Source organism: Erpetoichthys calabaricus, chromosome 6, assembly GCF_900747795.2.
Source record: "Erpetoichthys calabaricus chromosome 6, fErpCal1.3, whole genome shotgun sequence".
In the NCBI taxonomy this organism is placed as follows: Eukaryota; Metazoa; Chordata; class Cladistia; order Polypteriformes; family Polypteridae; genus Erpetoichthys; species Erpetoichthys calabaricus.
The window spans coordinates 118441290-118454947 of NC_041399.2; the positions used below are offsets into that span (position 1 = coordinate 118441290).

Here is a 13658-nt window from a genome sequence, read left to right on the forward strand (position 1 = left end):
GAAGAAATTCAGAGTGGTGTATAACAAGAGGGTTCTCCTAAAAGATTACAACACAAGACCTTATGGCTACTAAAAGAGATTTTGATACACACCTTCAACACCCCTTCGCTAAAATTATCTCGGGTCCCTCTTGTTCCGGTAAATCCTATTATGTGAAAAAATTATTGGAACATTCGAATCACGTTGTGTCTCAGCCTTTTCAAAATATAATTTGGTTTTATAGTTGCTGGCAGAAAATGTACGACGAGCTATTGGCTAAATTTCAGCAATTAAAATTTATTGAGGGGCTCCCAAAGTCTTTATGCGACGACGAACTTCTCCCTCCTCAGAAAATAAATTTGGTCATTATAGATGATCTGATGGAATCGGCTAGCAAAAGCCAGGAAATAGAAAAAGCTTTCACAAAATATACTCATCATTGGAATCTGTCTATCATTTACTTGGTTCAAAATTTATTCTTTCAAGGAAAGAAAAGCCGAACGATTAATCTTAATGCCATTTATATCATTCTTTTTAAAAACCCCAGGGACAAATTGCAGATTACTACCTTGGCCCGCCAAATGTATCCGGGGCATGTTAAGTTCTTTTTGGAAGCATTCGAAGATGCTACAAAATTACCATACAGCTATCTCTTAGTGGATTTAAAGGCACAGACCCCTGACGAACTGCGATTAAGAACGGGTCTGTTTCCGCCCGATTGGCTGATCGTTTACACCGTGAAAAGATAAAAGAAGCTGTTCTGAGTTAAAGTTACATATTCTGTCAGCATGTCGGCCAGAATAAGCAGAAACCTACAGCCTCTCAAGGCCTTACTCCGTTGCTCTTGTCGCCGCCGTAAAATTCTTATAAATTCCTCTTCTGACGATTTGATTAATGCTTTGTCCGAAATAGCCTGTAATACTTTAAAAGGTAATATACCTCTTTCGCCCAAACAGTTTAAGCAACTCAAGAAGCATAAAACAGCCGTCAGAAAAATAAGTGACAGAAAACTAACCTTAAAAAAGAAGAAAGCTATTTTGAACCAGAAAGGAGGCTTTTTGGGAGCTCTTTTAAGTGTCACCGTGCCATTCATATCCAGTTTATTAGCTTCTAGAGCATAAACATGGAATATGCTCAAAAAACGAATTTGGTACCGCAGCAACAAATGTCTCTTTTTCAGCAAAAGAGTGCTAACCCGAATGATCTCTTGAGCGCCACGGAAACTGAACTGGACAAGGAAATGAGAAACATCCTGCAACGCTGTGATATAGGGGCTGACAAGAAGGTGAAGCTTTACACTTCTATCTTGCAGAGATATCTGACGCTAGTTAAAAAGACCGATAAAGAAACTAGCAGTCTGACACTCGTATTACCAAAAGAAGAAAATGTCGAGGGGGACGTTAGAACAGTCAAGGGGTCTGAGGACAAGGTTTGGCAAGAGGTTTTGAGAAGCGTGCCTGTAAAAGCAAAGAAAAATGTTGAATTTGTTTTACATAAAATGTCCATTAATCTCAATCACGCGTTTTGGAATAATCGTGGAGAGCTGTTGTTAGAAGGTAAACCTTTGGTCGGCTCCAACATGGTGGATTTGGTATGTAATCTGACTGCTTCTCATACAATACCTGAGCATAGGAGACCGCGTGGGTGGAAGGAATTTGTAAACGCCATGGCCGGTTTGAACATTCCATTTTCTGTCGTACCTAATGATGAAAAGAGAGAACTCCTTGAAAGTTTTAAGCCACCCGCCGTCCCCCTCCCTGTTCATCAAACAGAAGTTAGCCCCTACTGACGGAAACCGAGAAAAAAAAGACTGGAATGGTTCACTTATTAATTTGTAAAATTATTTGTTTATTAAATACAATTTTATCTCATTACAGAGTGTCGTCATCCTTTAACTGTCTATTGAAATATTTATAGGTCTCTGATCTTTGCACGCAAGGGTACTGATAAAAACAGAGTCCCAGTGAAGGAAGCCAGGAACGAACAAATTTAGAGACCCTAGCGTCATTATTGTTCACATCCTCAGAATACTTTTTTATTACAGAGGTGTACGGGAGACCTTTTCCTCTCTGATGCAGATAGAAGAGGCAGTGTTGACCGCATTTGTCCGAGAACCAACTTTGAAGCTGCCGGTTATTGTACTTGATTTGTCTACAGTTTTTGCTTAAGAAACGGTAAATGTCATTCGGGAAGTAGATAAAGTCCGGAGGATTTCCATAGGAATCAAAAAACTCCCCATTTCCTTCTTCTGTGAGGTAAATCCCCAGCCAGTGTTCTCCGGGTTGGGTTTGACGGTGAGTATTCACTACAAATATAGCACACCGTTATTTTTTTCCGGTAGTTGGTCACACACCAGAACACCGCGGAAATATCTTTCGGTGTAGGGATCATGGGACAGTAGTTCTGTTAATTGTTTTGTATTCACAGTGTTTATTAGTAGTCATACAGAACATTACGTCTCTGGTTGATTTCGATGATGTTGTCAAAGGCCGCATATACTATTAGATTGACGGTCCGAGGGAGAGGGACGCGGAAGCGTAATTCAAATCTCATGTTTCCAGTTTTAACTAATAAAAAATTATCACTGTATTCTTGATCGGGGGTTAGATCAAAAGCGAAAAGAGTATATCCTTGTGAGAACTCTGAACGGCTGAGAGACAGAGCTTGATCCTTCAAATGCTTACCAGTGGCCAATACCAGGTTATAATATTCTCTGGCACTGTTGACGCTTACAAAGTCTGGTTGAAAAGGTTTGGCCGGAATCTGTTCACCATCCATGTACAGAGCCAGGAACTCTGCATCATTGTGTTTGAAATTGAACGGGTTCCATGTATAAGACCCCGAAAAGGCCTCATTATCCACCCTGCCAATCACCACATACTTTGGTAGTTGACCCAGAAACAGGTTTTCTTGACTGCATACTTGGGTTCCTGCGGGCATACTGAATACTTTCATATTCACCCTTTCCACAGGGTATTTAGCATTGGCTGATGTAAGGGCATAAGCGTGCCCTAATTTCATGTCCGGTGAAACTTTTACTTTTTTTACAAACAGGGAGGCTGATGTTATGATTACTTTGTAACGTTCAGCATCACCGGACATTAAGCAGAAATCATCTTTGTTCCGAACCATTTTAATCTTCACATCTATGCCGTTCAATAGTAGTTTTTCCTGGAAAAAGAGATCTGTATGTATGTGCCCCAGAAGTTCAACAGTCCTGCTACCGGCCGTATAGGCGCTTCTGTTATTAAAACTGATGTTTTCTCCATCGGAATCTGTCTCTTCCAATTTGTTAAGTGAATCTTTGTAAAAAAGTCTTGTAGCAAACTGACAACGAAGAGTCTCTTGGCTGTAATTTAGCAGGCCTTCTAAGACAGCTCTGTAAGGATAACAATTTGAACTCTGCGATATTAGGCGGCCTCCCAAGGTAACATCAACTTACGAAAACAAACTGGCTATAGGATAGTTGACAAATCCGACCTTTGCACCGGCAGGTATGTTAGTCCCGTCAGCGTTCACTATCTGCCACCTCAGAGGCTGAGAGAACAGGGAGATGACCGGCCCAGCTAGCACCAGCTACGGTAGGGTAGTTAGTTGAAGACATCTCAATAGTGTTTTAGGTTAATGTAGTCTATGAAAAAGACCTCTGTATTTATCTCCACTCACTTAGGGGGCGGTTGTCTCCCAATTTTCTTCCACCTCCTCCAATTTTCTTTTAATTCTTTTCATTTGGTCAGACAGTTTTCCTTGATAGATAGCCTCATCGATATTTGGAATAAGAGCTTTAAAAAAAGTCCAGTCTTTTATAGAAAAATGAATTTCACTCACTCGTTCCTTTATCTCATTTTCTTGATCTTCCTCCCCCTCTTCGTGACCGGCCTCTTTATATTCGGGAAGGATAGGCTCCTTCTTGGAAACCGCTACCGTGAGCTGTCCCTCAGCATTTCTTTTTACCTCTACCCAGCTCAAAGCACAGTTAGAATTGTATCAGGCAGAGCTGAAGCGTGGTTCCTGTAACTCAGTCCTTCTGGACACCCTGTTTGCTTTCAGTTTCTTAGGAGTGTTCACAAGACCGTCCATTCTGTTTGCTTTTGTGTGTCGTGGCGTTTTCACTAAATGACTAGAATTTTATACAAGAACTCTTTCGTCTCCTCCCACATGCGGGAGTGAGCGACACGCCTCACCCCTAACCCTATAGGCGGTTAGAGAGATAAAGGCGTACCTCGGGGGTGTGAGTATTGTTAATAGGGCGTGATAAGGGTTTGGTTTATGAAAGACCCACCCTAAAAGGTGGGGTTTAGAAATGATCAATTATGACGGTGGCCCAACCCCCAGGGACGGGATATATTTCATATCTTCATAAATTATATTTTCATATTTTTATATTTTCATAAATCATATTTTCATAAATAATTTTTTAAAAATATTTTGGGGCGGGGCTTAAAGTCATCCATCATATTTGGGGGCGGGGCTTAAAGTCATCCATCATACGTGTGACAATAGCTGGCTGTATAACTACTGCTCTTCTATCACTGCCAGCCCTCGCCATTCGGCCCAAAATTTTATGTAGATCAGATGGGAGTTTACTCCCATAATTATGTTTTTGTGCATCCTGCTCATGCTGCTGATGTTCCACCACAATAGAGGACAATCTGGCAATCTGCTCTTGTAGCGAAAAGACTCAGTCGACAAACCTCCCCCTAAGGGTTGTCTTGCGAGACCCCGCGCAGTCGATGGACAAATAAAAGTTTGAAAGGGCTCCTCCCAATGGATGCTTGCGGGGCTTCCCGGACAGCAAACAGGAGGAAAGTGACTACAGTATCCCAGGTAGTTGATCGTCATGGGCTACCCACCGAATCATCTGTTTTAGGGTTTTATTAAATTGTTTAGTCAGGCCATTCATCTGCGGATGATAAACCATGGAGTGTAACTGCTTAATTGCAAAACTTTCGCATAGTTGCTTCATGATGCAAGACATAAAGGGTGTGCCTTGATCAGTTAAAATTTTTTAGGGGATACCAATATACGTGAACATTTCTGGTAGAGCTTTTAGATCAGATGTCTCTGCGCAACAGCATGGCCATTTCTAGGTATCTTGTGGCATAATCCACTAACATGAGCATATACTGAAAGCCACTTTTACTCTTGAAAAGCAGGCCAACAATGTCTAATCCCACCCTCTCAAAAGGGACATCTAAAATAGGCATTGGTACAAGGGGTGCCCTGATGGGTCTGTGAGTGTAAACTATTTGACAGTCGGGACAGGCCTTACAGAATTGCTCCACATCCTGGTCCATATTCACCCAATAAAAGTGTTTTGAAATGCATTCTCTCGTCTTTTCCATGCCGAGGTGAAATACAGAGGAAATACAGAATTTCATTATAGGATAAACAGGGAATATGACAGTTTGCAAGGGTGAAAAGAATGCCATGTGTTGTTACTTAATAAAGGAAAGCAAACAACTCCACACAGACTAAGTACAAAAGGTACAGGGATTTGCCAAAAACAAGAAAGAACTGACAAAGAAAGGGTCAGTGAAAATCAAAGGAGCCCTTCACTCAAAATTGGGTACACAGAAAGAAAATTACGGTAAAATATGTCAGATGAAAACTGAATAACAAAACACAGGAAAAGGAAAAAAAAGAGATTCCAAAATCTTAGAAAAATCAATTACTCATAAAGTATGTAATCTGAGTTTATATAGAGCATAAAGGACTTTATTCCAATGTGTGACTGATGACCTTCCATTATCCAAGTCACCAGAGAAGATTACAACATCATAATATCACTTGATGAGCATTATCTCATTCATTGTATATCATCTTGGTTGCCATTTTTCCCCTAGAAAGGGTAAAGTCAAGTCAAGTTGGGGAGCATGCACTAGTACAGTGCGTTGCTGCACTCACTACACAGCGAAACAACTTGGGATCCGGGTTTGCAACCCCCCAGGCAGACACGCAGTTCAGTTCCACCCTCCGGAAATGACCCTCTATCTGCCGCAGCCAGGTGTTACGTGGGCGACCCCTTGGCCTGGTCCAGCCACTCGGGTCCCCAACAATGAGGATCTTATGAGCCACATCACCCTTAGGGAAATGTGCCACATGGCCGTAGTGCTGTAACTTACGCTCCCTCACAATGCAGGTAAAAAAAAGGGTCTTATTTGAAAATGCAAGATTTAATTATTTTATTTTTTGTTTAAATATTTCCTGCAAGAAACCTGTTTTTTGTTTATTTCTTTAAGTATTTATATATTTTCCAAGCATTTTTTTGTGCTTTTAAGGATTTTTCATTGACAATTATAATGGTTTTGCCTTCACTGAGAGTTTTTGGTGGAGGAAGGTGCTATAGAGTCAGGCGTCAGAAGCAGGCTTTTGTGGGATAATATTAGGCTACCATCTTCTTTACGGCTAGTGATAAATGACTTGACAGTGGTTATTTTCCACCCACCACCCCCATCACTGTTTTCCTTAATGTGTACCAGCTATAAGTTTTTGCTTCATATAGTTTTGTATTATGTATTATGTTACTGTTTTAATAATACTGCTGATTATGCTAATGTAAATACAAACCCCAGAAATAAAAGATCAGAGCTCTCTGTCCCACTAAATTATATTCATTGAAAAGTTAAAAGACTTATTCATTAACCAGAAATTTAAAAAAAATGTATTTAAAGAAAACAAAGACCACTCTGGGGTTATAAAATTTTAGGCAAAAGTTTAACTCCATTGTTTGTCATAAACGTAATACAGGGTGAATATTGACAAAGAAAGCCATTTGTAAGGATTTGGAGGCATTTTCAGGCTGTTTTTGGGGATAATTTTCTTTAATTGTGGCTTGTTTTGGTTTCTGCCTTTCTCATAAATACTTTTTGAATCCCATGATGTAGTATGTTTTTATGGTGCCAAGACATTACTATTTAGAGGTTAATCTGAGACTGATCATGGATGTCAGGAATCTATGTCATTTAACAGAAAGAAGATTTTGTCCAATTTTTACCTGTGTTGCTTTTGCTTTTCCATTGAATTATTTGAAAAATAAAATATTAGAGCACACAACTAAATCAAACAACAAGAATAATGTAACCAGCGAAAAAATATGCTTCAAGATCAATCCAAAGAAAGCAAAAGGAAATGAATAAAGAAATCAACATTAAGCTCCCATCCAAAAAAAAATTACAAGTACAGAGCTGCATCTAACATGTTTTTTTTATATTTGATAAAACAGTTAAAATAGCAGGCCTTTAGTGCTTATTTTAAAATAAAATTAATAAATTCTTTCCAAATTGTTGACTATATATTGTATATCTAAAATACTAAGAGGTGTCTGTCTTTCACACATAATCTTGCACGCTCCTGGCCTTTGAAGTTTCATCTTGGTCTCAGTTGATAGTTTAATGCCATACAACACTAAATGCAACCCATGAACTGGATGATTGGGGCACTGTGTCCCTCTCATGGTTGCAGAAGTTGTGATAGCACACCTCATCTCACCTAGCCACAGTGGGCGCGAGTCTCCACTTTGATATGAGATACACAGTAAAGTTCAGCACACTGCGTAACATGTCACATAGCTGACATAATCACTACAGGTGATGAATCATACTACTGGTCTGACACAGACGTGACCCATTAATTTGAAGGTGCAACCCCCAGCAGCCATGATTTAAGACTTTTGACAAATGATGCATGCCCAGTGCATAACTGAGATAACATGCCAGCAGCATGCCACATACTAAGAATTATCAAAAAAACCAACAGCATGTCACTGTCTTTATGACATGCTCTTATGTCTTAGTTTGCTGATTGACCTCTAGTTGTTATACCTTTGAAAATACTTATCAGGCAATTCTGATTTTAACCATTTTTGAATGACCAAATAGTCCAACACTTGGTAAATGTACTTGGTGAATCTGAACTGTACAAAACAAGAAAATAAAAATTAAATCATAGAATTTTAGTGGCATTCAATTAATAAGCTGTTGACTCAGATATCCATACTGTAACGCTTTGTGTTAGTTATGTTGTACATCACAAATAAAATTACAGCAAAGTGGTCAATGCAACTATAGTAGCGGTTACTGGCAATTTCCTATTATATTTATTTTCAATGTCCTGCTGTGACACTTGTCACACTTGTTTTGATCAAGCTACAGTACATCTATGTTGATTGTATTGTTATACTACAGTTAAAGACTAGAGCCAGTTTAATAAGATATCTAGAAAATTACAGTAACTACAATTGTTAAAAATGACTAAGTATTCCAGTAATGTATTTACACAGAGTGTACTGTAGCTTACATTATGTTTTCCTCACTTCCTTCAGCAATACTAACATCTTTGTTAGCTTGATTTCTCTTATAGTCATAAATTTAGTTTCTTTGGCCATATTGACATTTCTTCAACCTCATGTTTTGAAGCAACTGGTATAAAATAGAAAATATAATTAGTATACTATAACTAATGCTTAAATAGACATGTCTGTTTATGGAGATTAACATAAAAACAGACTACTGATTTGATCCTATTTTTAATTATAGGTTTACAGAGAGTCAGACCCTAATCAAACAGCATTGGATGCAAGGCAAACAACCATCTTAGATTAAATACCAGTAATTCATAGGTAAAATTTGTGTGCTCACCACCACTGATTCATATCTGTCCTATTTAAGGTAAACAATTAACCTAACATTCATGTCTTCAACAATGTACCTGAAAAAAATCACAACAGAAGGGGAACATGCAAATTCCACATAAATGATGACCAAGCCAGAACTTGAATCAAGATTTAATCGCTGAGCTACTATACTACTCCCATACAGTATAAAAATAATAGGAAAATATAACTTACATAATATGCCCTTAAAAAACTCACCTCTGCAGCTTTTGACTTGATCCCATCATTTTGTTTATTGCTTTCTTGCATTTTTCTACTCTTTGCTTCTTTTTCTGTATCCTTAGCTGCCAGTTCAGTTTGGAGCTTTATTTATAATAAAAGTTACATCAGCATTTAAGAAAAATTAACATTAAACAAGGTTAAAAAAAAGCAAAATTTTACTGAAATAGTTATACAAAAATAAAACAATTAAGGAATACCTGTGCACAGATTAATTAAGTCATCATGTTCTAACTAATTAGCAAAATAATTGTTATATATATAAAGGCCTGGGAAGTTAATGCATTAATTTTTGTAATTAATGTGGCCTGTTTAATGCATCACATCCTGTGCCGGCCACAAAGCAAACACCTCAGGCAGTGCTTTGGTCAGGGAGTCATTTTTATTTAATTATTATTATTATTATTTTAAGATTACAAAACAATAATACAAAAAAGTTAAATATGTACCTAAAGAATTGCATACACATCTAGTACCGTATTTATATACTATCTTCACGTTTAAAAATGTAACATTTTGCATTATGCGGTTCACAACAATGTGCCACATGACAATACGTAGTACTGATGTTCTTTTTCTCATACATACTGACACAGGTACAGGGGCATGGGAGTAAAGTGGGTGGGTAGGGGGGTTTACATCAGGCCTGGTGCAATGGTACAGAAAAGTTTGAAGGTAAAAATGACAGCCTCACTCGTTTTTCATTTCATATTTCTGTAAGAAGATCAAATCAAAGTCATATCACATAAATGTTAATAAGTTATCTTTGAGTGGCACTAAAACCAAAATAAGTCTCTAGTACCTCTGTATTTAACTCACCAGTCTGCCAGGTAGCTTACAGTGCTGACTGTCCTAATATAATGACAAAATTCTACAAAACAGAACTGTAATGATTATCCCTATCCATTATTCCAATTTGCAGCATCTTCGCTAATTTATGCAAAAAACTCAAGATAACCATTCAAGTAATGCACTCAAGTAAAGCTTTTAAGTGAGTTACTGAGATCTCTTCTGGCATGCTAGGAGCAAAGGTGTAGATAGAGCAGTGTTTTCCAGCCGTTTTTCTGTGGTGGCATGTTTTTGTAACCCAAATAATCCCAAGGCACACCACAATTCTACCAACTGCAAAAGCATTAAATCTCTTAGACGAGAAACTGTCCGAAGGGGCGGGACAGGGGGCAGCAAAAAAAAAAGCAGCTCGGAGACTGAAGTTCACATTTTGTAGAGTATAATTTTCAGTCGTTGATGCTGATGAACATTTGAGGATAGTATTTGCGGAGTTGTAACACAAGTTTTAATGTATGCCCATTTGAGAGATGCAACATTCTTACTGTACATCGGTCTTCAGCAGTGCATTCAAAGTCAACAGTTGTTTTGATCGTTTTTTTTACTTTGACACATCTGTGTCTCATATGCCTAATTTAGAATTAATACATTGTATTTGTGCTCTTATTGCCATCTTTTCAACTTGCCTTTTAGGAAGGCATTCAAATTCAGGTTGTACTTACTCAACCAGTACTTTGTTAAAAGTTCAGGTTTATGGTCATTGTTATAGTTTGAACTATGCCTTTATTTTTTTAATTCATTTGTGTTGATTCTACATTACTTTTGTGATTCAGTGTGTACTTACTTCATGATTTATGTATTAATTCTATAATTATGTTTTAATGTTAAATGTGATTAATCACAATTATTTTTTTTAATTGATTCCAGCCCTAATATATATATAAATATTCCTAGTATTTTTAATGTACCTGTGCAGGGTTTTTTTCTTGAAATATCAGGGCTGAACCTCCATCTTCCTCCTCTGGATAATCAGGAAATGTCCCAGCTAAGTTGCTAAGATATATAAAATAGAAAAAGAGAAGGGATTAATATTTTACATAAATAAACTTTGTATCTTTAGAAAATATAGCATAAATAAAATATCAGCTTAGAACAAAAAATAAATTAACATGGTACAAAGAAAAGAGGCAGAGAGTAATAGCATTGCTGCCTCACAGCAAGGTGACCAGGATTTTCATTCTGGGTCCTCCTTGCGTGGAGGTTGCATGTTCTCCCTGTGTCTGCGTGGGTTTCCTCTGGATGCTCTGGTTTACTCCCACAGTCCATAGAAATTGACGTCAGGTGAATTGACAATCCTAAATTGGCTGCAGTGTGTGTGTTCACCCTGCAATGGACTGAAGCCCTGTCCAGTGCTTGTTCCTGCCTGGCACCCTATACTAGCTGGGATAGACTCCAACACCTTTCGTGACCTTGCTCAGAACTAAGCAGGTTAGAAAAAGAAATGATGATATTTGTAAATTCTCCTTGTGTTTATGTGATATTTCTTTAGTTGGCTAACATATTCCTATCTTAAATTGATCTAGGGTAGGTTTGGATTTGTGTTAATGTATTCAATCATGGACTAATGTTCCATTGCCAAATGGATCTTACACTGAGGTTCCCTGTATAATGCTATATTTGGAAAATGAATGGGTGAACAATTACAGTACTTGTATATACAAAATGCTAAAATATATTGCTTTGTTTAATGTTATATTTAGTTTTATATTCACAATCAGTTTGTCTGCTTTACTTTATATTGACTCTTCCAGTTATTTTAACCCAGTTCCAGAATTAATAATTATACCTTGCACTATGGTTTTTAAATAAATAAATACTAAATCAATGGGAGAAGAAAACATGCCACCACACTACCAAAACATTATGCTAGTTGGTATTTCAAAATACTAAAAAAAACAAAGTGTGCATCCAATTCTTTACTGAACAATGATATCATCTGGCAAAAATAATTGAAACTATGCAACCTTCTTTAATATTACAAGAACAAAACAGATTAGTAAAAGGCAAGACACAGGTACTGTCTGCAAGTGCATTTATACAGTACAGCTCTGAGACTGTCAAAGAAAGAAAGAAAGAAAGAATGGTTTTGCTTCATGGGAATTTTTTATATAGGTTTAAGCATTGGTTTGTTACCACTTGGAAAAGTGCATGGTGAGGAGAAATACATGAGAAAAAACACAAAAGGAAAACTTGTATGTTTATAAAATTGGGAATTTGGTGTAAGGAAACACAACGTAAGCAGATTGTGTGGACCAAGTGCATTCTTAGAGCAAAACATGGAGTTTCTTTCTTCTACATGAGCCTAAGTGAGAGCTTTATCACAAAATACTTAATTTGGATTAAAAGGGGGATTTTGTATGGTGCTTGGGAAAGCTTGATATGGCATTACAAAAAAACTCACTTTAGTTTTGATTATTTGGTCAGTTCCTGTTAAAATTTTAGGTCAGGTCAGGTTGGGGAGCATGCACTGGTACAGGGTATTGCCGCACCCACCACATGACGAAACAGCTCAGGGTCCTGATTGGCAACCCCCCAGGCAGACACGCTGTCCAGTCCAACCCCCCCAGAAATAACCGTCTATCTGCCACAGCCATGTGTTATGTGGGCATCCCTTTGGCAGCCCCCTGGGTCCTCAACAATGAGGATCCTGTAAACTGGTTCACCCTCTGGAATTGTGCCACATGGCCATAGTATCGTAACTGACACTCCCTTACAATGCATGTGATGTGCCTTATTCGGTACTCCATGAGTGACCGCTCATTTGACAAAAAGTCAAACCAGTGGTACCCAAGGATTCTCTGAAGAGACGCAGTACCAAAGGAGTCCAGTCTTCATGTCAGTGTCCATGTCTTGCAATGATCTAGAAAAACAGGAAGCACCAGGGCTCTAAAGACTTTTGTAAAGATATCGGAGCACCACACACCCCTTTCTAGCGACCTCACGACCCCCCCATGCTCTCCCAATATGTCTACTGACTTCATAGGAAGAGTCACCAGAGTCATGAATGTCACTGCTGAGGTAATTTAACCTCTCAACAAGGTTGACACTCTCTGCAGACAGACACACTGCTGATGGCTATTGCCAAGAGGTCATTAAAAGCCTGGATTTTAGGTCTGTCCATTACTTATTTTAATAATTTTAATATTTAATAATTCATGCAGCTTTCTCTTTGATGTCTCCTAAAGCACTCTGAGCTACAATTGACTGTAGGAAACTGTGCTATATAACTAAATGTAATTGTTGTTATTAATACTTTTAATTTTAAAATACAATGATATCCCTCCAAAGTTAATCCTGTTGAACCCCAGCATGTATATTTTTAGCAAATTAATTTCCTTCACTCAAATCGGTCTACCTGCATGATGTAGAGTAATTAAACCCAGTCCCAAATGTCTTTTTCAAACAAGTCTCTGATATTCTTATTGATAGTGTAATTGACATTCAGTAGTTAACTTGTTATTAGATGTGGTGTGTGGTTTTCCAGGCTTCCCCTGCTCAAGAAAAATAATCTAAACTCCTGTGTCTTTCACTACTTTAGACCTATTTTTAACTTGCCTTTCTTAAGTAAAATTTTAGAAAAAAAGCTATTTTTCTACAGTTAAATGATTATTTGAAAAAACCATTCTATCCTGGATGAGTTTCTGTCAGGTTTTTAGGTACATTATAATACAGAAACTGCATTGTTTAAAGTAGTAAATGACTTGAGTATTAATGTGGACATGGTCCACATATCTGTTCTTGTTTTCTTAGACCTGAGTGCAACATTTGACACCATAGACCACAGAATTCTTGTAAATCGCCTAAGACAATGGATGGGTCTCTCTGGTAGTGTCTTAAGCTTGTCTTATTTAAGAAACTTCTTCATTAGATGTGTGATTGTAGTTTGGAGGTTATATTTTATACGATGCAAAATAAATAATGTAATGGCTATTAACATTAA

At 37.7% G+C, this 13658-nt stretch overlaps 1 protein-coding gene across 2 annotated transcripts in view; it reads right to left on the minus strand.

Annotated features, from left to right (window-relative positions):
* zgc:153738 (uncharacterized protein LOC558115 homolog) overlaps window positions 1-13658 on the minus strand; it is a 289186-nt gene that overhangs the window by 83481 nt on the left and 192047 nt on the right. For both annotated transcript variants that reach the window (XM_028803884.2, XM_051928820.1), the window contains exons 8-9: window positions 10627-10711; window positions 8852-8956 (exon numbers count right to left, since the gene is read on the minus strand). In XM_028803884.2, coding sequence (XP_028659717.1) covers window positions 8852-8956; window positions 10627-10711 — 190 coding nt within the window. The remainder of the gene's footprint in view (window positions 1-8851; window positions 8957-10626; window positions 10712-13658) is intronic.